Raw genomic sequence first — 26,533 nt, forward strand, 5'->3', positions numbered from 1 at the left:
GAAGCATGAAGACTTTCAGCCAAATTCTCCTTTTCCCTCTACTGCAACCTCAGCGTAGGACGAGATCCACTAGCCACCACTAAATCGCCAAGACAATCCGAGTGACTTTGTTCACAAGGCCCATGCGTAGATAATTTGTCATAGTGGCCCTCTCAGTAACAATAGTGTTACTAATTTCTTACATTTTTTTTAGTGTTTCTTAATAAGGGGAACACTGTTGTTCAGAGTTCAATCATCCCAGACACAAATTTTTATTAGAGCACATTCACCAGGATCTAACACCATAAAGCATCCTTCTTGCAAACACTCACTATAATGCACATGATAGAAACGATACAAAAATAAATACACTATTTGTTGTGAACAAAATACGTCCAAAACCATGTGCTGTTATCAAAGAGATACAGAGTGTCAAAGTAAGCTGTTTCTCAACAGATGGAGAATGGATATAATTTTACTATTTTTTTCTTCTTAAAAATTCTAGCAAAAATTTATAAGTTACACTCCGTTGCATTGTAGTGTCTGGGCAAGATGTAGTCTAACCAAAATACTATGCAGGAAGATTTTCTGGTAGATTTTAGTTGAGTAGCCAATCGGAACTCTTGTATGTGTTTTTTTTTAAGCAAGGCACACTGAAACTGTCTAAACATGGATCATACTTTAGTCAGATTGGTAAGAGGTGGCACAAAAATTAAAAAAAATAAACGTATTAGAAGAAACAACAAAATACTAACTTTTATTGAGAATCATCACAGCAGAGAGAATAAGGCCAGCTTTAAAGTACTGAAAACCGCTGTTAGAAAAGTTCACAGTTTGGTAATTTTACGACAGAGAATAAAATCACGCAAGTAAGACTCACTGGACAAAAGAACCCAAGTGAAAATTTTATTAGCTACAAAAATTTGCAGACTAACTTGCCAAAATTTGTCTCAATCGAAAAAAGCGATTCACAGTACCCAACACAATGAATACATAGTCATAAAAAAAAAAAATCTGTACATGGAAGTCACTTCAAATTATTGTGATAAATGAACATTACTTTGTACAAAACGCTTCACAGTAAAAGTTATATAATCTGAACAGTTAATGGTCGTAATGATGAATGGCCTAAGATACTGATGGCTGTAACATCAGCCTTAACATTTATTGTATACATGTATTACAATAATTTATTAGTGTTTGCATAGCTTGCTGCTAAATCTAAAGCAACCAGAAACAATAAATCAGGGATTTTGCTAAGTCTTGGATTAGGCGGACAAGTTTAGAATGTCAAAATGTTACATTTTTTTTTGCAAGGTTGCAAGTTAAATATAGAAAGTAGTCAACTGAACAAGCCCATTAGACAGCTATTAAGCTGACAGCCACCTCCTTAACGAAAACCCTGTGAATAATACTGGTAATGTAACTACATGCAATCATTGCTATTAAAACTAAGTAAGCTGTAGTTAACAGATTTTACTTTAAGCTGGTGGCATTAAAATGCCATATTACAGCAAATGACGTTAAAAATATAGGTTTGACCAAGAATTGTCTAACATTTTAATTCAACACTATTTTTGGGTTATAATAAATGCAAATAATCCAGTATCTCACACTGTAAATCTGACAACAAAATGTCACGACTGAGAAGAAAAGAAAAAAAAGAGTAAAGGAAAGTTGTAGAAAAAAAATAACATCTTATAGTATTTATACAACATGCAGTTTATTGTGTGTTTTACAGTCTGATTTGCACTCTATAAAGGCATGCTACGTGTACGTCTGTCTGTATGTATGTATGTATGTATGTAAATACAGTATCTGCATTTAAGGTCTTACTTATCGAAGTCAACAATCCTTTATTTATACAAAGAATTTAAGGTTCATTATAAAATATACAAATGTCTGGTAGCTAGCCTTAGAACACTAAAGGAACTTGTAATTACCCGGACTCACCCTTCCCAGTTACATTTACAACCCCGCCCTGTCTCCCAAGCTAAATGTCTTGTTTTGAATACATCTTCCGTCAAGATGGAGAAGCATAAGATGGATGGATCAGTATTCATCTTGTTCACCTTCTATTATTCCGTCTTCATCTTCAGGAGCAGCAAAACCATCCTAAATACAAAAAATATATCAGTCATACAATTCTACTACCTCATTTCAAAGGTTGTTGTAATCAGTAAAGTGCAAATACATTTTTTTCCCCAAAGATGCCCCTCTCCTAGGACTACACATTCAAGTTTATTGCGATTTATGTAACAAATTAAAAAATTTAAAGGTATGAATAGGCAGGAATACATTTCCAGAACATTAAAATTGCAATAATTTGGGGCATATCCAAACATTGGAAATCAGTTTTCTTCACATTTGATTTGTTATGGACATTTTTTTGTTCATTCTTTTGCGAAAAATTGAAACAAAATTGCTCTTAGGAATGACTGCATTTCAATTCAGATAACTGATGTTCCTTCAAATATACCACAACATACAGTAGATCATAGCCTGGAAAAAGCAAAAGATTGGAAAGAATCAATTCAAAGTTAAACCTCAAACAGGTATAGCACTTTCTACATAGCAGTTTGAGCAACATCATGGACAAACTGCAAAACCCTGATACAAAAATTAAAATTGCATAAATTTCTTCAAAATAAATAATATGCATAGTTACATCACTGGAACACACAAATATATAAATAATCATGCAAAAAAAAGAAGAGAGTATAGAAATCTCAACATGCAATTTGAAAGATGGAGACCAAGAATGAAAAGAAAATTTATGAAATGGTCAGAATGGAAATATCCATTAATACATTTACCTAAGATGAGAAAAGAGATTACCGGAAGGGTAGGAAAAAAAAATTATAACACCAGGGAACTGAAATAAAAATCCAGCAAATTATCATGCATTACAGAGCTACATACTATGTTGACTTGTGATGCAGCAAGCTGAATGTAAAATGCTCATTTGTAGACACAGGGTTCCAACAGGCTTATCAGACATTTTTGTTGAAATTTCCAGAGTCCAAATCAATATGCATTTCGACCTGTTACTAATTGCAACAGATAGTATGTTCAGAGGGAAGAGCTGTTACCATGAAGAATTTCTGTTTGCAATTAGTGACAAGGCTAGGTGGGATTTGACACCAAACTGAACTACAAGTCTGATCTGAGAATTAATTCTGAATCAACTGGTGATATGACCCTTTTGTCTGATCAAAGAAATTTGGCTTCAGGACTTTATTTTAAAACCAAAACGATTTTATGAAATAGACAAAAGATTACTTGCGAGTTCAAATACAATTGTTGAAACCCTGGAGGCAATATTCAGCATTGCATCGCAAGTAAAGTAACTGACATAAAAACCACACAACAGGTCACAGACAACACAAAATACAGTACACTGCAGAGCTGATGGCCATTAATAACATTCACTATTTAATATCTATAAATACTATTCACTATCCCATATATATCTAACCAAATTTAGGATTACCATTCAAAATCTAACAGACTGAAGCCACTACTGACAGATCAACAAATTGTTTTCTAATTATCAAGACACAAGCTCAATGACTACTGCATGTTCTCTGCTTACATGTGCTTGTCACAAGTTGTGTCCAGGAACTCCAGGTTATATTTATTTTTAGAGACATACGAGTGGGCCGCAATACCATAATAACCCTCAAATAATAGCCACACTTACTTAATATTAAAGTGCCACCAGTGTCCTGACATGTGAGACTGCATCAGTACATATTTTTTTTTAGCTTCGCTATTCACTTTGTCAACAAAGTGGAGCTGTTCGTATTACTGATTGTCCAGTGTCAACGTCAACTATTTTTGACTTCTTGAAAACAGCCTGATTACTTTAATATTTTATATGTGGACATTTCGAGTGGACCTCTGACAGATTTGTTCATTTTGCGACAATAAGTTTATTTTTAGTACAAATTTTAGATTTATATTTTAACTTGGTATGGTCTGATTAAGTACAACAATACAAAAAAGAATTAAGAACAGATGGATGGATGGATGGATGTCCGATAACATAGCTGACGTGTTAGCAAGCCAAATATGTGATGAAAATTACAACATGCAAGACTTTACTACAAGAATGTAACACCTGTAATAAATTTAGAAGTCAGCTTGTTCAGGATCACCCTCAAGATCTTCCGAAGCATTAGTGCCCTCTGGAGGTACTGCAAATCCATCCTGATAAAAAGTAGAAGAAAGGACAGAATATAGTGGAGGGCAGGCATGTGGGCAGAAAAACCACCACCGATGAATCGAGCGTTATTTCACACAATGAATCAATGAAACGTGTACACTTTGAAATGCTAACATTTTTTTTTTTTTACTCAAAGCGGCAGCAAAATAATTATTGGTAAATGTATACTGAGTCATCTGCATACACTGTATGTATGCGATCCTCTGGATAAATGCATTAATAGGCCTATACATGAAAGCAACATGCATTTTTGGATCATCATTACAGTACAGTAAAGCACTATAGAAGAGTTGCAAGTTGACACAGGACATGGCAGTGAGAAAGATGATGGCTGACAAGAATACTAACTGTCACAAGTTACATGTATGTTTCACTCTCTACACAGCATGGAAACAAGCACTGTCACTACCATATTGTTTTGTACGCCTAAAGAGCAACATTGTCATTTTGCTGCAGACTGGTTTGTGATGCACATCTCAGGATTATTACATGATTTAAACATTTTGGGTGAAAGCAACATCAAAAGGAAATGTCAAATTAATACTGGGAGAGACCTGAAAGATAAATTTCCCTTTCAATTTGCGCTTCTAATTGTCATATAGCAAATGGCAAAATATCAAAAATTAAACAATAGTTATGTAATGACTTAGTCTTGCACATCAGAACACCGTCACTGGTCAGACATACAAATCAAAATGCTGGATGGTGCCCACGTGTTCAAATTATCTTAGTTCATTTAAATATGTTAATGACAGGTCACAGACTTCATGGTCAACATGAAAGATATTTACCGATAATGTAGTGCAATCTTTTGGCTTTGAATTCCATGGGAAAACGACATGACTTTTTTTTAAATCAAGAAATTAGTTGTTTTCGAAAGATAAACTGAGCATTGAAAAAAAATTTAACAGTTTTTCGGTGATAACAGCTCATTGTCGAAAACTTGCGACACACTGACGTATTCATAAGGAATATTGACAAAAGTTGTCGCACGAACAAAGCAGTTTCACTGCGCGTTTGACGTCCTAACACTACTGAACAATAAAGAGGTGTGAATATTTTTAGGCACGTTGTCGAAACAAATGAATAGGATTAGGAACAATGTACCAGCTGGTTGAAAGGCAGTCATGGTCTTGTTGAATTGGGGGTGAGGTTAGTAATAGGTACTTTTCATATTTTCAATTTTTCTTGAGAACTCTTTAAAGTGCCTGTGCAATGCCCACCCTCACGTTTCCCATTTTTGATCTGTGTCCCACTGAAATGGGCAGTTATTGATTTTTTTGCTGAAAATGATTACCCGTATCCAAGTTAATTTGGGATATTTCTCGTGTTGTAGCCACGCCCACTTATCCTGAAACTGTCGACTGTTTCCAGATTTTCGACTCTCTCCGAAAATGCGCCACCAAATGCCAAAAAGTCATACCCCTGAGCCGTAATAACACTGGTCGTTCAGTATACTTTTAAACGATATACATTTTTCGGTCAGCGTTTTTTTCTTTCTTATTTTATTTTTTTCGAGAGAGAGTTTTTAGATGTTGATTTATGGGCAGTTGCAGTGAAACGTATAGTCATAGTGTAAGTATTCACACGTTTCTAATCGATCCGAAAGTGCGACATCAGTGGACGAAAGCCACTTAACCTCAGCTTCTTTTTTTGTGGAAAAACTGTCCTCGTCCATGAAAAAAACCAACTAGGTTTAAAGAGAAACGCCGACAACATAAACCTGGCGCAACACTTTTGAAAGAAATAGAATCCGGACCATGATCACCGAGGCAGATTTCAGAAGAGAGAGAAGAGAGACGGCAAGTGTTTCAAATGAGTTGACTTTTTTTGCGATCCTGATTATCGTTTTATAGAGACCATTTCGTCCCTGTTAAGTAAAGAGTAGCAATAATTTTGACAGTGACATGAAAACGAAGCGTCGGACGAACAGGAAATTACACAGCCCTTACACACTGCTAATTGTTTTCATTTTCGAAGGCTAAAAGTTTCTGAATTGTTTGGTGATTGGTGTTGAATGTCGAATTTACACCTTTGTTCTTTTTTTACCTCCATGCTTGCAGCTTGATCTGCATAAATACTTTATGAAATAAGAATCCGGGCTTGGTCAATGTGTTTCCACCAAATAAAGTTTTAATATGATGTTATAATTATGACAATCACGTAATGCATCACGCTAACTTGAATCCACTCTGAATTTATCTGTATGTGTGTCGATCTCAATTATTTTTGTTATTCAATTAAACACCGCTTTTAAGGCACTTGCCCTCGTCGTGACCTGACGCGTTCACCTATTTCAACAAAATTTCAATTTATTTCCACGCGGCTGTCATTTATTTAGTAACCGTGATTTGTCATTTTTTTAATTATTTTATAGTGATCACTATAGTCTAATGTTTAGAATGTCAAAATATGTTCTCTTTTATTTTAATTTTGAAAGTTTTACTCAGACGATCGATGAAATAAAACAGTGTAATGACGTGCCTAGTAACCTATTTTGTCCAGCGACAGTGGACAGTGTACAAACGTGCGTCGGTGACGATCATGGTGACTAGTTACACCAGAACGAACATATTTCGCATCTAACTCAACCCCATGCAACAAAAATTGATACTATGTGTTCATTATGGTCCATTCCTCCTCGACGAACAAGTACATAAGTGAAAATTTAGTCAAAGACGAGAAAACTGCACAAGAAATTTGCCTTATTTACACGTATCGGCAATGCAAGCTGCCATGCGACTTCCCCTTCTGACGTCACAAGGGGAATTTCTGTATGCAAATAAGAAGCTAATGAGGAGCCTCGTTTTAAAATACACAAAAATAAGTTGCTGTAGATTGAGTTAAAACACATTTTTTCACTTAAAAGCCGAAATTGGGGGTGCGGTTCCTATTAGGTATGCGGTTTATAATAGGATTTTAACGGTACTGCCATTCACCAAGCAGTTTAGTAGTTTGGTTGTGATTGAACTTTTAGCATTTTTAGATTAAACACACACAGGATTCTCTGAAGATCGAAAATGGACTATACAAAATCAATATTCCATTAAGATACATGCCGAGATACATGCCAGACTCTTGCGTTGTACAGGCAATATAAGCCCCTCCCATTTGAATTAACAGGATTATTTTACTCAAAATACCACTACACATATCAGAGGGAATTTGAACATTGAACACTTCCATAGCTAGTTGTGTTTAGCGCATATCTGAAGCAGAACAGTAATGCATGACATGATGATTTATTGTAGTGCAGACAATAAATAACTCAATATATAAACAGCCTACATAACCCTAACCAGGTTTAGATCAGTAAAACCCGCCAACTCTGTAACTCTCAATTTGATTTGATCACACACAAAAAATGCTTTGTTCTTTCATATCACATGTTATACTTGAAATACATCTTTCATATAAACACAATAAAATAACACGTTTTTTGATGGACTGTGTTTGTGGGACAGAATGAGAGGGCAAATCTGAGGAACAGTTACTAGAATAACAAATTCTAGACTAATAAAACCATTCGCATAAATGTAATATCTTTTTAAATGGCCACATGCACAGCTCAAACACAACACTGACACAACAAATGCATTTGAAGAACACATCAGGATCCTACCTCTGTCGCATAAAGAATTTCAACAATTTTTTGAAGTCCTGGATGGTTTTCTTCTTCATGCTGCTGACAGATGATTTCAATTTGACGAAGCTTGCTGAAGTAGAAATCCCTCTCCTTCTCTAAGCCATCCACAGTGAGTTTAACTTCAAGTAACTGCATAATTTAAACATTAATTAATAAACATTTATTCATTAGCCGACTTGTGAATGAATATGTGATAGATGTAATAGAGTAGAAGCCTTGAAGGGCGAAATGAATAAGTGTCCAAAATTGTGATGGATTTGTGAAAATTGAAAGTGACCAGGCCGGGCATGTTTGATACACAGGTGAAGATGTACAGATAAATGAATGCACAAACGTCAAAACACAAGTTCATATTTTCAGACTTCGAACAAATTTGCCAAAAAATCTACCCTAATCAGGTTCAGGGCAAAATGGAACACAAAATAGTAATATGGACAATAAGAGTATTATTTTATATACCTGTTGATTAAGTTCTGCAACCTGGTTATTGTTATTCATTGATGATGTTGCACTGGTTCTTGTTGCTCCTCTAGATACTGGAGATTTAAAATGAGGAGCTTCAAACAAAAGAAACCAAGATAGACAAGTCAAATTTTATGTATTTGTTCTCTCAGAAGCTTGGCACAATAATTAGTTTCTACAAGTACCACAATCATTTTTTCCCCCGTGACTGGCTATTTGAACGCCCAACCAAAAAATAATTTATAAACCAAATTTTGTATGCATTTTGATCAGAGCAGTGTCTAAAGTTATTAAGAAATCATGCATTACCCCAACTTTTATTAATTCACTTTTAATGGCTTAAGACAAATCTAGTCCATGGCCTTTGTGATAACTGACATAGCTTGACTTTAATACAGCTGAGGATACTTGTACAATTATATCAAGACAAAACAAAACCAGTTAATTAACATGACACAGATATTGTTGTGCTTTAGTAAACAAAAGTGAAACCAATCAGCCATTTTAAATCAGATTTTTGAAGTTTGATTTGAAGTGATTCTAGAGTGCTGGAAATACTTCATTTTGATTGTTTTAATTTAAAATAAATGGCATTTGGTTATCTTGAATGTGAAACAAAAGTACATGTACACATATATATGTGACATAATGTACGAGTTATGAGTGAAGTTTGAAAATGATTGGTCTAGACTTGTCAGATACTGCCCTGTAAGTGTTTTCATTAAAACAAAATTGGTCACCAGTCAAAATTTTGAAGCCGATCTACAAAAAGTGATGTGAGGGTGATCAAAGTCTCACAAGTCGCAATATTTTCAAATTTAATTGCTTTCCATCATGTTTCAGCTTCCAATTGATTGTACAATTCCCACACTAAAACTTTTGAAATTGAATTACTGCAGGCCATAGTAATTTAATACAAGACATACAGTGAACCCTCGCTAGGTTGATGGCTTCCAAAAATTCTATTGTGTTTTACCGAAAGTTATGAAGAAAAAGAACTAATATTTCACTGCATCATGTATTTAATTGGCTGTTAAAGACTCGTAGGAGACAACACCTACTGGTCGTCAAATACAGAGATACAAAGGGTGACGGCGGCCTGACTGGACGGGTTATGACTTAACGTACTTCTCAGACCGGCCCCTTTCGATAAAGCTCCATAAAACTCGCTACAATGAGTTAAATCCATGCAGACATGGATGGTGTGACGCAACGAGTTATGCCAATTAACTGGCGTGTCATTGACGCAGTAGAAAATCATACATTTGATATAATGATCTTAAAAAACATCTTACAAGTTATGGATTAGTAATTTGGCAAAACGCAATTCACATTTGAAATAAGTGAAAAAACGAAGGTTATTTGGGGCCACAACATTCTTGTCACATACAATTTTCTTCTTCTTGAAGAACGATCTCCCAGCAATCAACAAGCAGACTCAACTTGATTTTTGGAGATTCCGTTTTGACTCTGAATTGCTAAAAATCAGTCCTTTCAGAAGACACACTCAAGCTCTGTGAATGAATGATCCGAGTGCAACTTTGAAACACAGGCCCTTTTAATATAGACTGGTCTTGAAATAGTGACAAGTTGAGGTGCGAACTACTGTAAAATCTGTATTAAAAGCCGCGGCTTCTATTAAAATGGTACAATGCAGCATAGGGGATGCGGCTTCTATTAGAGCATCTACACATATGAAAAATAGTGAATTTTTGGGTCTCAATTGTTCAGAAAGAATGGTTGTGGTTTCTAATACAGATTTTACAGTACTTCACAATATCAGAAGAGCTTGAACTTAGATTAATATCATCTGCTAAGTTCATGAGGAATTTTTATTTTTTTTTATTTTAATATCTCCCTTCACAATCCACAGTTGATTTCTTCAGGCAGTTACATGTTCTTTACATGTTAATACAGTTTCAGTCATTCTTTGAAAGATATTGTTTATGTAAATGTTGGTGCACTGGTGTAAGTTATTATCAACATTGCCAGTACATGTACAGCAATTGCTTCGAATGTTATTGAAGTTGTTTTGCTACAATAAAGATTGTTTTGATACATTCGAGACACACCCAGACTTCACGTCGCCAAAAATCGGACCACGCACTGAATGTAGCATTCACAGTCATGTTGCGGTAATCGCGTGTATGGTCATTGAGAGACTGAAGACGCATTTGGAAATCATGTTTTATCTGAAGAGAGTTGCATCATTTTAGACAACTGCGAGTTTCATCATGGCCGTCATGTCAAACCAGTACTGCAAGAGTTGTCTTGTCAACAAGGGGTTGAACTTTTGTTTCAACCACCTTATAGTCCACAGTTCAACGTATGTGAACTGTTTGCGTTATTTAAAGGTGTAGCTGGAAGATAACTAGGAGTACATGTACAATTTCACTGAACTTGCCATTATGGATGTTCTGGTTAACATTGGACAGGGTGCATGCTTTCGACTTTGGCTAACATCCTTTGAAAAAGAACTACCATATCGTATGCGTGTGAGTATGTCTGTGTATAAATTTGTGTGTAATGTATCAAAACAAAATTATTGTAGCAAAATAAATTCAATAACACTCGGAGCAATCGCTGTACATATAATAGCCATGTTGATAATAACATTTACATAAATATTATCGTTCAAAGAATGACGAGAACAATAGTAATAAGTAATATACAATACTTGTCTTTTTATCAAAAAAAAATTATTTATTTATCTACAATGAGCTGTTTCAAGACTGGCCTATAGGAGGAACTGTGATTAAACAAGCTCTTAATAGAGTATTGTTTTCAAGTACATCAAGAGATCTCAAAATAACAATATACTACGATACACAAGAATATTAGTAAAGTGCATGCAACAGACTTACCACAATGACTACAACAAAAGAGTTGAGATAGTTAGTGTTATAACATACTTTTAGGATTACCTGCAGTTCCAACAGGTTTTCTGCTAGCCATGGACCTCGTATCACCCCCTGCAGGCTGCTGCCCACCACGAGCTTCAATCGGGTCGTAATCATCACCCTTATAGTTTGCATCAAAAAACTTTTTAAACCACTGAACAAACTCAAAATTGTCTTGAAACCTGCCTTTTACAAGTCTTTCCACTGGAATAACCTTTTGAATGAAGAATATGTTTCATATTAATTTGAACCAAAAGCTAGTTAGGCTTTATATACACAACAAATCAAATGCAGGATTGACAATGTCATGCACAAATTTTAATTTTTCTGCAATTTGTCAGTGATTCTATAATTCAGTTTTTCCTGCTTTGGTATACATACATGTACTCAATATAAACAAATGACTTCTGACAATATGTATTTCTATCATATATACAGAACAGTATTTTTCAAACACCTAGGCCTGTGCTGAGTAGTTCTTGGTGGTTGTACAGACACCCAGAACTCACAGACAGACAGACATCTATAAACTATGAGGACAACACTTACCTTATCAACCCCTGTTTTCTTGAAGGAATTCTGTAACAGTTTGTAATTATTAATGTATTCGTGTTCCAATTTAGCTAGGATTTTGACTTTTTTCAAAACTATAGAACTAGGAAATAACATGTCCATAAACTGGCAGTAGGCAACACCTATAGAAAATTTAAAAAATGGATACAGAGTGTCACCCAATCTGATTAAAATCTGATGTAGTGTACAGGCTTTAATTATTTTGGCTATAAACTTATTTTAATTTTATTTTTTATTACTTTTGTTATTAATGCCCTTTTATTTTATTTTATTTTATTTTATTATTTTACTTCGATTTTGATTTTGTGAGTTTTTTAATTCCGCCCTACCTACATCTGAGCCGATGCCTATGTAACTAGATTTCAACGAGACCCACTATCGACGATTTTAGTCAACGAATCACAGACCTCATTCTATAGCGCACATGATGACGTCACCGGGTGGAGTTGGGTGGCAAACACTCAAATAAAAATAAAATGGTGGGTTATACCGACGTTAGCGACTGAGAATAACACTGCTTTACGGTAAGTTTATCATTGTCAAATGCAACGAAAGTCATTTTTATGTTAATATTGTGGCTCGAATGGTTCGACTTTAGATCGTTATTTTGCATAGTTATTCTGGAAGTGACGATTTTGTTTCCACCGTTTCGACCGAACACCAGTGTCTTTTTCCAGTCGCCTGCCCTGGAGACAGGTGATGTTTTGTTGACGATCGGGCCAACATCGTCTACGGTATTGAAGCCGTAGCTGTAAATATTCATCAAATTGTATCAACATTTTGTACATTATACAATAACTCTTTATTAAAGTAATTGAGCTGATTTGGACTGGAATAAAATATTTTTTATTTGGAACACATCGCAATTGATCAGGAAATATTTATTTGCTCCAATTTTCTGCGTCGATGCCGTGAGCCGGTGATCGTTATACAATTTAAAATCAGTTTGCATTGTTTACTATAGCTGTTTACAGTGTTCTAATCATTACGATTTACTTATTTTTTTGCTTCCATTCTAGATAATTATGCTCAGTGATGTAAAATTGAAGCGATGACTGAATGAACGAATCTTGGCTGGCGAAGATGTATCTGGAAGTGTACACATTTGTTGGAAGTGAAAAAAATATTCAATGTAATGACAAAAATTGTAAAATGCTGAGGAATTTCTTTTGCAAATATAAATATACTAGCAATTTTCTATTAATGGTTTATTCAAGTGGGCAAAATATAATGTACAGAAAGATTGCCCGTAGAGTATCGCTACACTGAAAAGTAAGCAACCGACAGCCTGTATAAAAGGGGGGCTGTGATTGGCTGTTACTTACGCGAGATTTGAACGGGACTTACATAGGCGTCGGATCAGATGTAGGTAGGGCAGAATTAAAAAAAAATATCACAAAATCAAAATAAAATAATAAAATAAAAGGGCATTAATAACAAAAGTAATACAAAATAAAATTAAAATAAGTTTATAGCCAAAATAATTAAAGCCCGTACACTACATCAGATTTTAATCAGATTGAGTGTCACCTTATACATCAACAATACTCAACTAATCATTATTATCATCATTAACAAATTTACAAAGCTAGTTTAAAGATGGCATCTGGAAGAAAATGTACATTATTCAATATTGTTGTACGATACTCAATATTTTAAGACCAAATCTGACTTGTGTGCTTGCCAATGTGTTCTCTAAAATGAATGAATGGAATAAATAAATTTGGAATCTTCAGAGAACCTTCAGGCAGTGCGTACAATAAAAAAGTTTGGAAGTATGATATGCATTTTCAATCTGTCACGTATTACGTCACACTGTGGAGATGAGCACATTATGCATGTGGCAAAGGCTTGTTTTTGTGTTTATTTCTGGGTATCTGACATGTAGTCACATTAATTGCACTGCACTGCACTGCACTGCCAGACATTGGTGAGTGAATTGACACTAGTATCAAGTAATATGCTCAATGCAAACTTACCGGAACATAACTGTTCTACTTTAGTGTAGTTGAGCTGAAGACTGTCATTAACCCATGCCAGCATATCATGTCTACTAAGGTTGTCTGACGTTGCACTGGTGGAGTAAACATTCACAGCTGTTTGCGTCATGTTGCCCTCACTACAAGAAAACAAAAACACAGATAAGACATTGGCACAGACACAATTTTTTCAGATTACCAATGGATGTGGTTTAATATAAATTTGATGAAATACTTAAAATAAATGTAAATTCAAACAAGAGGTCGCAATTTGCTATTAGGATGACCCTGTGGACAGGCTTCTACACACGAAATACATAATGTACCGGTATATCAGATCACCTGTACCTTTACAGATAACGAGCAGTAACATATCCACCTTGAGGTACCTCGCATAAACAACATCAAATGCATGTTGACATTGCAATTCGTGGAGATGCTGACTTGAGTTCATAATATATACATTCGAAAAAATTCTAAAATAACCGTAAACCACATGCACAGGTAATTTGAGAAAATTGTATTTTAAAGGTATGGTAGTAATTAAGGAAATGTAAGCCATCCACATCATATGACAAGTAGATCACACAATTTCCTTCATTGAAAGAATTGTGCACACAAGCTTCTTCACAACATGTTTTATTTAGATTTACTGTTGTTCTGTTTCAGTCACCGAAACGACAACACTGCCAGCTGAGTTGCTGACTGTTTTGCTGTGTATTTCCTCTGTTGCATGTTTTTTTATCAGAGTGTGCATTTTGGCTTTATGTGGGCACAGTGTTACATTTACTATATGTAATTTTGGGAGAAGGCAGTTTCATTTGTCTTCAAACTGATAACTTCCAATCATCTTCTGGAAAAATGAAATGAAGGACCTTTTAATACAGCTTCTTAACTGGCTAGGAATAGAGCAAACTTATTTGGAACACAATGATCCACTGGGAAATGACTATGTTGTGTTACACACAGCAGTATACATGACTAGGAACTGTGGCCTGATTAATGAGTACATATGATATATTTTCCTTTTTTTGATAACCTCGGCATTTACCAAACAATTTATACAAATAGATGAGATAAAATTAAGGTTGAATTGTTATTCCAGTCCCAGTATTAAGTTTGACATCTCCTTTTGATGTTTGTTTGAACCCACCAGTTTTAATCTGATCTTAAGACAAGCAGAGAAAAACAGTCAGCTGGCAATATTACCGTTTTGGTGTAGAAAACAATATATCAGTGATGGTAATACAAATGCGAGGAAAAACAAACATGACAAAAAACGTGCATTCAAACAAACAAAGAAAATGTTTAATACAAACTATGATCATTAAAAATAGTGCTCAAATGAACATCTCAATATAACTGAATGAATGAATGAAAGCCAAATGAAGAGAGCAAATATTCATCTTAATTATGTTTCACTTCACTTTTCAACTACAGACAAGTACAGCTCCCCATCTAAGCCAATTTGACACACTGGGATTCCCTGTGATGGTGTATACCAGTGTGCCCTTTAAGCCAATTTGACACTGGGATTCCCTGTGATGGTGTATAACCAGTGTGCCCTTTAAGCCAATTTGACACTGGGATTCCCTGTGATGGTGTATTACCAGTGTGCCCTCCAAGCCAATTTGACACTGGGATTCCCTGTGATGGTGTATTACAAGTGTGCCCTCTAAGCCAATTTGACACTGGGATTCCCTGTGATGGTGTATTACAAGTGTGCCCTTTAAGCCAATTTGACACTGGGATTCCCTGTGATGGTGTATTACCAGTGTGCCCTTTAAGCCAATTTGACACTGGGATTCCCTGTGATGGTGTATAACCAGTGTGCCCTCTGAGCCAATTTCACACACTGGGATTCCCTGTGATGGTGTATAACCAGTGAGCCCTCTGAGCCAATTTGCCACACTGGGATTCCCTGTGATGGTGTATAACCAGTGAGCCCTCTAAGCCAATTTGACACACTGGGATTCCCTGTGATGGTGTATAACCAGTGAGCCCTCTAAGCCAATTTGACACTGGGATTCCCTGTGATGGTGTATTACCAGTGAGCCCTTTAAGCCAATTTGACACTAGGATTCCCTGTGATGGTGTATTACCAGTGTGCCCTTTAAGCCAATTTGACACTAGGATTCCCTGTGATGGTGTATAACCAGTGAGCCCTCTGAGCCAATTTCACACACTGGGATTCCCTGTGATGGTGTATAACCAGTGAGCCCTCTGAGCCAATTTGCCACACTGGGATTCCCTGTGATGGTGTATAACCAGTGAGCCCTCTAAGCCAATTTGACACACTGGGATTCCCTGTGATGGTGTATAACCAGTGAGCCCTCTAAGCCAATTTGACACTGGGATTCCCTGTGATGGTGTATTACCAGTGAGCCCTTTAAGCCAATTTGACACTAGGATTCCCTGTGATGATGTATTACCAGTGTGCCCTTTAAGCCAATTTGACACTGGGATTCCCTGTGATGGTGTATAACCAGTGTGCCCTCTAAGCCAATTTGACACTAGGATTCCCTGTGATGGTGTATAACCAGTGAGCCCTCTGAGCCAATTTCACACACTGGGATTCCCTGTGATGGTGTATTACAAGTGTGCCCTCTAAGCCAATTTGACACTGGGATTCCCTGTGATGGTGTATTACCAGTGTGCCCCCAAGCCAATTTGACACTGGGATTCCCTGTGATGGTGTATAACCAGTGAGCCCTCTGAGCCAATTTGACACACTGGGATTCCCTGTGATGGTGTATAACCAGTGAGCCCTCTAAGCCAATTTGACACTGGGATTCCCTGTGATGGTGTATTACCAGTGAGCCCTTTAAGCCAATATGACACTAGGATTCCCTGTGATGGTGTATTACCAGTGTGCCCTTTAAGCCAATTTGACACTGGGATTCCCTGTGATGGTGTATTACAAGTGTGCCCTCTAAGCCAATCTGACACTGGGATTCCCTGTGATTGTGTATAACCAGTGAGCCCGATGAGCCAACTTGACACACTGGGATTCCCTGTGATTGTGTATAACCAGTGAGCCCTCTAAGCCAATTTGACACTGGGATTCCCTGTGATGGTGTATTACCAGTGAGCCCTTTAAGCCAATTTGACACTAGGATTCCCTGTGATGGTGTATTACCAGTGTGCCCTTTAAGCCAATTTGACACTGGGATTCCCTGTGATGGTGTATAACCAGTGTGCCCTCTAAGCCAATTTGACACTAGGATTCCCTGTGATGGTGTATAACCAGTGAGCCCTCTAAGCCAATTTGACACTGGGATTCCCTGTGATGGTGTATACCAGTGTGCCCTCTAAGCCAATCTGACACAGGGATTCCCTGTGATTGTGTATAACCAGTGAGCCCTCTGAGCCAATTTCACACACTGGGACTCCCTGTGATGGTGTATTACCAGTGTGCCCTCTAAACCAATCTGACAGTGGGATTCCCTGTGATGGTGTATAACCAGTGTGCCCTTTAAGCCAATCTGACACTTATGGCTTCCCTTTGATAGTGTATAACCAGTATGCCCTTTAAGCCAATTTGACACTGGGATTCCCTGTGATGGTGTATTACCAGTGAGCCCTCTAAGCCAATCCGACACACATGGCTTCCCTTTGATAGTGTATAACCAGTGAGCCCGCTGAGCCAACTTGACACACTGGGATTCTCTGTGATGGTGTATAACCAGTGAGCCCGCTGAGCCAATTTGACACAGGGATTCCCTGTGATTGTGTATAACCAGTGAGCCCTCAAAGCCAATTTGACAATGGGATTCCCTGTGATGGTGTATTACAAGTGTGCTCTCTGAGCCAATTTGATACGCTGGGAAAAAGAGGGGTACAAAAAACAACTTTCTATTTATGCATTGAAGTATGCATTTCCCTAACTTTAGATAGATCCAAGTTAATTCTGTGCAATATTTGACTTAGCTGTACTACAGTGATTGAAGTCACTTATACTTACTATTCTAAATATTAACTCTCCAGCACTGAGAGTGATCGCATGATTAATGAGAATGGATAAAGCAGAACCTTAATCTTAACTGAACCATTTGAGCCACTTTTACACACTACATTGTAATGAAAACAGGGTACCCACTATTATCTTGTGCTCAGAATGCAATTAAACTTACCTTTCAGATGTTACAGTGCTGATGGTTTAATGAAAAGTTTGTAATTGTATTGGAATAAATTATGATTGGGATCAATCAAAAACAGAGCTATAATGCAAGCTGACTTACGGGCTGGTCCAAGATTGGTAATAAGACATTCCAACTAGATCCACAGTTGACAAACACTAAAGTGTAATTTCACCACTCCAGTATTAATACCTGGTGTAGTATTGGTTATATGGTTGGCACTTAACACTAACAGGTACACGAGTACACTGCAGCCAGCCAACTGCAACAAAAATAGGCAGTTTTTTAAACGTTATAAATCATTAGAATAGATAACCATAAGGTATTCAACCATTCCAAGAAGTACAAGACCCAGTGAAGATGCCTACTTTTTAGACATCTTAATTACTTGTTGAATGTGTAAAATGAGAAACACCAGGCCCAGCAAGTATTTATTCAGTATGCTTTTCTTAGTGAAAGTAAAGGTGCAGAGAAAGAAATTATTTTATTATTTTTTTTCATCTGAAAAAGCCAGAAGTATTTAGTATTTAAATTGTTACTTATTATAAAACGTGATGAATTCATACAACTACTAATGTGCACTGAATGAGAAAAGAGAAGAAACTAACAGACCAATGCTTCACATATAATGCACAAGCAATTTTACCAAAACCAAGCTACCACCAATAGATTGATCAAGATCAATTATTCATACATCTTAAATTTGTACAGTACATGTAGATATATACCGAACTCTACCGCGTTAGCGCCCATGCCCGGTCAAGCGCCCCCCCCCACTTTTGCACAATTTTTTTGTGAATGCGTCGACCACGGTAACCGTGCGTAAACTACGCTTCGACAATGACCTGTTAATAAAAGTAAAATGCAGTAAATATTTCATGTCGTATTCAGTTTACCGATAAAAATGGCTAGTTACCATTTTTAACAAAAAAACATGTCGTTTATTTACTGAAATCAATTCCAACAGATTGTACTTGGACATCGACAACTTACTTCCGCAAAGCGTTAGAATTGAGTCTGTAGCACACAGCATTTTGATTGGATAACAGACTTGACCCATTAGGTCAAAGGACGTTAATGCAGGTCAAATGCAAATACATCATAGCGGAAAGTGCTTTTTATCGAGAGTTTGCGTACGATCCGATACATTCGTCAGTGGCGATATTGATAAAGATTTTTCCAACAGACTCAAATATCTTTAATCTCGTAAATTCGTGTGGTATGTAATTAATATTGTAATAAAATGTGCATATTTGATCATTTTTGTTTCTTCATTGTAAGAGTCAATGACGACCCACCTAATTTCGTAATTTTATTTTCCCTCAAATTTTCAAAGACGTAATACCCACCCACCCCAAATTTGTCACACTGAATTAAAATTGTCATTTGCACTTATTTCCGAGGGGGCTGGTCGGGTAAGCACCCACCCCCTAAAAAAATCCTGATTTTATGAGTTGAGGGTCCTGGACACTAACGCAATCGAGTACGGTAATTGAAAACAAATACACAATAAATAAATGTGTGTATGTATATATATATATATATATATCTAATTCAGTACTCTCAACCTTGCATGTAAATGATGATGGCTACATCCCCAATTACCCCCCCCCCCCTATGGTGAGTAGTCATGTGTTAATTTGATTTGAATAGACTGATTAATTTCAATTCAAACATGCAAACATTCAAGTCTTGCAGCTAAATTCAAACAGTTTGATGACCGAGTCAAATATCACTTTAACATCAAATCTGCTAAAATGACCAGTGATTTTTTTTACAGTACCTTTAATTAATTTAAGGCAAATTGAAAGCAATTTTCAGTAAAGAGGAATAAGTGATAATCAGACAACTACGACATCACGATAATGTCATGAAAGAAAAAAAAGAACTTATAAATTTAAATAGTAACCAATCACATGGAAGGACATTACAAATAGTGAATCCATAAATTCAGTTGGATTAATAGAATTACTTCAGAAAGATATTTACAAACAAAATTAGTGATGTTACTATGAGAGAAGACTGTTTAAAAAAAAGGATTTCCAGCTGCCTCATAACAAAGAAACACTTTTTTTTATTATACATGTTTTTATAAATTGTCTTTTTCCTTTCTTTCTTAACTGTTATATATTTTATTAGTTTTAGTTATATTTGTAACTTTGTTTTTGTTTTTTTGTCTGCCATTTTATATATATATTACCTTTATTGTATTGATCAATACCACATTGTGGATATGATTTCAATGAGGTTATTATTATCATATAAAAATAAATGTGATACATGTACGACCCATGACATGCGATGAAACCAAAACTAGATCTGATAGCTTTATTTTGAGGTCAGTCAGTATAAGTTTACACTTTATAAACTAGGTTGAAGGTAACCAGTACATCCAGGCCATGCTTTTTTAAAATAGCCTGGAAGATGATATGACTGATATCACTATTATGAATAGGGATAGTGATCACTTGCTTTAGAAAATGAGGTCAGGTTTGACCAAACAGGTATCAATCACACGTTTATTTTGTAGTGCAACAGTGTTCTGACAAAAATTTATTGATCAGAACTGAAGCCATATATGAAGCATTTTATACTCTTCTTTCTTGTATTTGAGGGATCAACTGTTGAATTAACCCCTTCTGGTTTGAAAACATTCATGGGAATTGGAATCACGGCATGAAAAGCCACCAAAGTCATTGGACAAAATGCTATAGAATGAATTCACTCAATACAATGAATGCATATCATCGCTTGGAGGCCACACAAATTGTATTCCATATGTTAAGAGCAGGATATAGCACTATAGTTTCAAAGTGTCACAGTACTGACTCCTAATTACAATGCACATGACAACACACCAAATAAGTAGTTTCATTCACTTCAAAACTAATTTTTAAACCAAGCAATTTCCACAAAATATAGGAATCAAGATGAATTGAAGCCAAATGGATCAATGATGACAATACATAATGTTAATCTATTGTTGGAACTCATTCATATTATAACCTTAAATCCTACATTATATATTGTACAAAAGAGATCACAACTATAGTAATACTGACTTGAAAACAGAAATAAAATACCTCTTAAAACAGAACAATTTCCTACATGCACGTCTCTTAGATATTCAGTTTAGAAAGGTTTTATACTCCCACACAAACTGATGCACTCATCCTCCTCAGAATCAACCAAGAAATGACATGTACTATGACTCATGTTTAATAGGCGAGGTCTTACTCAACATAGTCTAGTATTCGGATTAGTGTTGCTGTGTAACTAATACAGCTGTCTTAGTGTTTAAATAATTGATTTGTGAAATCTTGCCCAAGTGGTAATAAAAAAAAAGGTGAAATAATATACATTGAAAGCATTTTGTGAATAAAGAGAAATAGACAAAACCTTGCACAGACCTCCAGACAGTGTCATAGTCTATACATTATTCAGGGTGTCATTCAAGAATTGAAAATCTACATACATGTTCACAATGATCTAAAATTGGAATGTGAATATCAAAAATAACCACACTTTGGCACTATAATATAATAATTATTAGATAATAAATATTTGAAGTGCGATGAGATCTGCCATCCATAAAGGATGGGAATAATTTACAAACAACTGAAAAAGATGCTTGTTTAATTTAAAGACGCATGGGTAAGAGTGCAGATGACCCTAAGGTGTGGTGAAGTCAGCCACATTGTCCTGAATATACATAGATAAAAGGATCATACCTGTCTGTAAGACTGCTTTCTGAATGTGAGTGCGATGATGCCATGGTGTCAAGACTGTGGAGCACAAGGAAGGAAAGGAGAAAAAGGGAAGACAGCTTCGGGAAGAGAAATGATTATTCAGGCTTTATAAAAATGATGTCATCACGGTGAGGTTGAGTGAATGTGATTGGTGAAGAAAAATGTATTAGCTAAGCAATGCTACGGTTCAGACATGATTGTTTGTAAATTGGTTACTATGGCATGACTGATTTCATTTATACTGGAGAACAAATAATAAATGAATAGAAGAAATTTAATAATCATTACGATATGATTACCACATCCAAAGAAATGTATTGAGTAAAATAGCATTTATATATCTAATCAAAGTAATTTTAAATTATATAAGTGAAACGGATAAAGTATATGTAGGGAAATCATACGATTGATAGAAAGATTCACACGTGATATCATTACATCAAAGAAATAATTTTTTCGGGTAAAACATGGCTAATTTGCATAAAAATAAAAATTTACCAAGTTGTAAAAAATAAGTTTGAGTTCCACCAAAAATATCAATATGGTTGTAGGAAACAATTATTTGTTAGGTTTATTGGTGTTGATGGAGTAACATGTCATATTTGATAGTAAGTATTTCTGCAAAAATCCATGCAAGTCAGAACCTGTTTTAAAAGTATTACCGGTAATGAAATTTGAACAAAATTTCAAATAACATTCAGACACACTGAAAATTAATTTTAAGAACCAATCAAGCCTACAAGATCAATTTTTTGAATTTTCTGTTTTTAGGCAACAAGAAATTGAAAACAAGTTATTTGACCAAGAAACATAATCATAAAAGACCGTGACAAAACCAAGAACATTAATTTCATTTTGTATGAGTTCGTAACTAAAAATATCCATTGTTTGATGATTGAATGAGTAACTTTATGAACAGTGTTGTGTGGTCTCAATCATGTGACATGTCTACTTAGCACAAAAGTATCTGGTTTTACACCTAAATGAGGGATGGCAGACACGTTCATGATACTGTCAGGATCCTTCAAGAATTCAAACAACTGAATACCATACTAAGCATTTTAAGACTGTTAATAATACAAACTTATCAGTGTTTTCTTAGCCTTATTTTTCCCACAAAAATTTTTCAATGAGGCGGGGCTCAAGTTGCTCACTACAATTGGAAAATCTGAGAAATATTCCTTTCCATTTCCTAGATTTTGTATGGAATCTTATTTCCCAAATTTGGTTTGGGGAGGTCGGACTAATATGGGATGACTGAGTAACATTCATTCATCAATTTAGTTATTTATCTATTTTTTTCAGTTATCCAGTTATTTATTTATCTATTCATTCAGTTATTTACTATTTGATCAAATAATTGATAGGATATTTCAGTTTGTTATTTTACTTATTTAATTATATTTCATTATATTTCTTTGTCATGCAGACACTTTCTGTGTATAAAGCTAGGCGGTGACATGGACTAGTTCAATACCAAAATATTTCCGTGTCCCTCACCAGTTGTATTGCTGCAAAACTATATTTCACATCTCGCACAAAAACATGCATTTGACTACTCATAATACTTCATATAAGTATTTCTATACATTAGTATTTATTTAATTTCCTTATGTTACTGGTGAAATAAAATTTCAATTTTACCATGGTCAATGCAATAGATAGCCCAGAAACCTGATTGTTTTGCTTGCCAAAGAGCCATCTTGCACATTCAACTTTTTCATTTCAATTATTTTCCATGTACAAATACTACTACATGTATGTGCTTCTTCAGAGCACATTAGCACATTTAGTACATGTACACATGTATGCCAGAGCTTCTTTATTTTTTAAACATAACTTTCATTAATCACCAATAAGTTTGGGAGCAACAGATTCATAATTTTATAGAATTTTAGGATGACAGAAATAAATCAACAATTGAAGAATGATTCCCAGCAACCGTGTTAGGCATTACAACTACGATCAGGTCTCAGATCAATTGTAATGGCAAGAATTTCAAATTAAACTGTTAAAAGTTTACAGGGCAGAGAAAAATAACTGACATGCTATGTGGTAATTATCATTAAACATAGTACCAGTACGTCTGAAAGTTGTGATTATTTGATATCTGTACAATTTTGTTTATAGCTCCAATGCATCACAAAGCTTCCTTCCAACAACTATCTTCGGTTGAAATTTCCAATGAAAGTAGAAATTACATTGTTTAATTTGCAATTGTAATATTTCGATCGTATTTGTTTTAGGTAAAATTGTAGTAACTATGATAACACAAAGTCATACACATTTGATGAAGATGGTACAAATGGGAACTTGTTATTGTGGTTGATTTGATAAAGGTGTACTGTCACAAATCAAGAAAATCTATAATAAATAATAAAAAAAAATTATTGTAGAGTACATAGAATAGTAGCCCGACATGTAGGCCCTCGCCGACCGAATGGCATCAAACCTCACTAAAGCCAGAAAGGTGTACGTCTCGTCAGCAAGATCAATACAGTGAATTCGCAAAGTTCACACCTTGGTACAGACAAAAAATGTTTCGAGTTTGTTCGATTTGGAGCACCACGGAGGGCGCAACAAGCCCGACTCGTCACACTAATGGAATAGTGGCAAAATATGTTATGAAGGATTCTCTGTTAATTAAACAATAACAAATGAACTGTGTAAAATATCCCTAGCTGTATGGAAAGTGATAATTGCAATGACCGTAAACAGTCATGTATTACCTCAAAGGGTTACAAATTGTCGCAAGATAACATTATGATTAAGCGCTCCTAACAGCAGATAGAATGTAGTCTGAATAAGGTAGGTCTAAAGGCCACCAGCCATGATGGAAAGCAACTTTATTGATTTCACATACATACCATACTATTCATGTCTTGTTTGGTAAATAATTTTATTGAAACAATACAATAAATGTTAAATACAATCACCGTAGACAAACTCTGATGTCTTTCATTTGTTCCATGTTTACAGCACATGTAATTGTTGTTTCAAACAAAGTCACTCCCACCCTGAATAAATTGACTCCCTCTGAAAACAGACCATAGATCTTTCGTGCCAGTCATGGTCGATGTTCACAAGTTTGACTGTACTTATAATCAGTTTTGTGCGACTTGTGCAAAAAAATTGATAGCAAACATGAAAATTGTAATGGTTTTGTGGTGTGCAACTTTAAGACGGGTAGTCACAGTGCCACTGCAAAATTATCATCACTCTCAAATTATGAAAATTTAATAGTTTACAATAGTTAATATGAAAACAAAAGATTTTGAAGAAGAAAACAATGCTATACTAACAAACTTGAATGTTTGGCTTAAAAACAATTAAAGGCCATGTGGGTCAACACATGGCATGACATTTGATCCCATTGTTTACATTAAGTCCATAATTTTTATATTTAAGGTGGATTTTTCATGGCAATTGTTTTTATGCAAATTTACCTTCAGGTTTATCTGATATGGGCCTTTTAGTCATATAAATTCACCAATCATAAATTTCACATTGCCATACAAAGTCAATATTTATCCAACTTTTTCTATTTATGGAACTTCATAAATCATAAAAAAGAATCACCCTGTCATTCAGTCTTCACCCAAATAAAAGCAGTTTCAGTTGGTTCCGAAGTAACTCTCAGCAACTTACTTGTTATTGCATTGATGACAAATATGTGAAAATCAACAATGAGATGAACATGAATAGATAGGAAGTTGAATAGCCTTGTGAATATTTTGTTTGTAAAATTGACCAACCCTATATTGAATGCAGTTTTAATGGCATAATGCGACTAATTTGACTAGTTCACAATAGATTCACCTTATTAGAGGTCACGGCTCACTGTCAGTCGGAGTCAATACGGCAAATGGATACACATTGTACCGACTGTCAGGTGGATATCTACTTGAAAGTGTTTACAAAAACAAAGTCGAAACTGTCTATAACGTATATCCTGAGCACAGTGTCACCATCCACCCGTCAGGCATACCTAGACTATGAGTATTTTTCTGGCTAATGACAGTCCAACAACCACGTCGAAAATCTGTGGGTAACGATAGCGAAATAGCAAGCAATAGATACAATACTTTCAACGTCGGTGGGAAAAGTATCACTTTTAAAGTAACAGAAAAAAATGCCAGCAGCTATTTTCACAAAATTCCAAAGTCAAAACATGACTTCCTCTGAACACATCCTTATCACAGTGCGACACAGAGTAAACGTGTGGAGGCGAAGTCCGGCACGCATGTCGGACATAAACCGGGACGTAAACCCTATCAAGTCGGATGAAAATTAGGACAAATTTCGATTGATCGATGATTGGAAACAAATAGTAATTAAGGAAACATTGACTTGTACGCATTGACGTTTTACAAACTAAAAATAATTGCGAAAATACTTACGTTACTTTACAGTTTGTCCTACAGTCTGTCTGTTCGTCGGGGTTGAAGTTCAAATTTTTCAGCGGCAGATCAACGACTAATGCGCATGTGTATAAGTCATCGGATCTATCACGTGCCCTACGTTGACCAATCATTTTATAGAAAACTATTTTAATTTATTTTTGAAAAATAATTAAAAACTCACGTTTCTTTCTTTTAGTGTAGTCAAACACGCTGATAAGAAAACAACAACTTTATATATGGATGTTTTTCATGAAGAAATCCTCCGACAATGACCTTGCAGTTCCGTTTTATTTCGATGGATTAAACTAAAAAAAGACTGGTGACTTGCCTTATACGCCGGGGTATCATTGTTATGAAAAAAATGTCATTTGATGTATTTTATTCGATATATCTCATAATATTTTTTTCTTTAAATATAGTATTGACATTATCGAGAATGATATAGATTTATTGTCGATATGATAACTATATTTGA

The 26,533-nt window shown here is 35.4% G+C and overlaps 1 protein-coding gene across 7 annotated transcripts; it reads right to left on the minus strand.

The window, feature by feature from the left end:
- Nucleotides 1–1,677: 1,677 nt before the first annotated feature.
- On the minus strand, nucleotides 1,678–26,151 carry LOC100370224 (microtubule-associated protein RP/EB family member 3-like). Of its 7 annotated transcripts, none has more exons than XM_006819912.3 (8): nucleotides 26,056–26,151; nucleotides 13,768–13,907; nucleotides 11,765–11,910; nucleotides 11,240–11,429; nucleotides 8,313–8,410; nucleotides 7,830–7,982; nucleotides 4,103–4,191; nucleotides 2,053–2,094 (listed from the first exon to the last, which is right to left on the minus strand). In XM_006819912.3, the coding sequence occupies exons 2-7, from the start codon at nucleotides 13,895–13,897 to the stop codon at nucleotides 4,114–4,116; spliced, it is 795 nt and encodes a 264-aa protein (XP_006819975.1). In that variant the 5' UTR covers nucleotides 13,898–13,907; nucleotides 26,056–26,151; the 3' UTR covers nucleotides 2,053–2,094; nucleotides 4,103–4,113. The 7 variants fall into 7 exon arrangements, with proteins under 7 accessions (XP_077867753.1, XP_085349272.1, XP_006819975.1 ...); XM_085493147.1 differs by having other exon boundaries at nucleotides 11,228–11,429; XM_085493143.1 differs by lacking the exon at nucleotides 26,056–26,151 and adding an exon at nucleotides 21,638–21,725 and having other exon boundaries at nucleotides 11,228–11,429.
- Between the last annotated feature and the right edge of the window lie 382 nt (nucleotides 26,152–26,533).

This window comes from Saccoglossus kowalevskii, chromosome 18 (genome assembly GCF_978046115.1).
Source record: "Saccoglossus kowalevskii chromosome 18, keSacKowa6.1, whole genome shotgun sequence".
In the NCBI taxonomy this organism is placed as follows: Eukaryota; Metazoa; Hemichordata; class Enteropneusta; family Harrimaniidae; genus Saccoglossus; species Saccoglossus kowalevskii.

Coding starts and splice junctions, on each gene's coding strand:
- LOC100370224 (XM_085493143.1), bottom strand. CDS start 21,681: ATGGCATCATCGCACTCACATTCAGAAAGCAGTCTTACAGACAG. Junction 11,430..11,764: donor AGAAAACAGGGGTTGATAAG/GTAAGTGTTGTC, acceptor TTCATTCAAAAG/GTTATTCCAGTGGAAAGACT. Junction 8,411..11,227: donor AACTGCAGGTAATCCTAAAA/GTATGTTATAAC, acceptor TTTTGTTTGAAG/CTCCTCATTTTAAATCTCCA.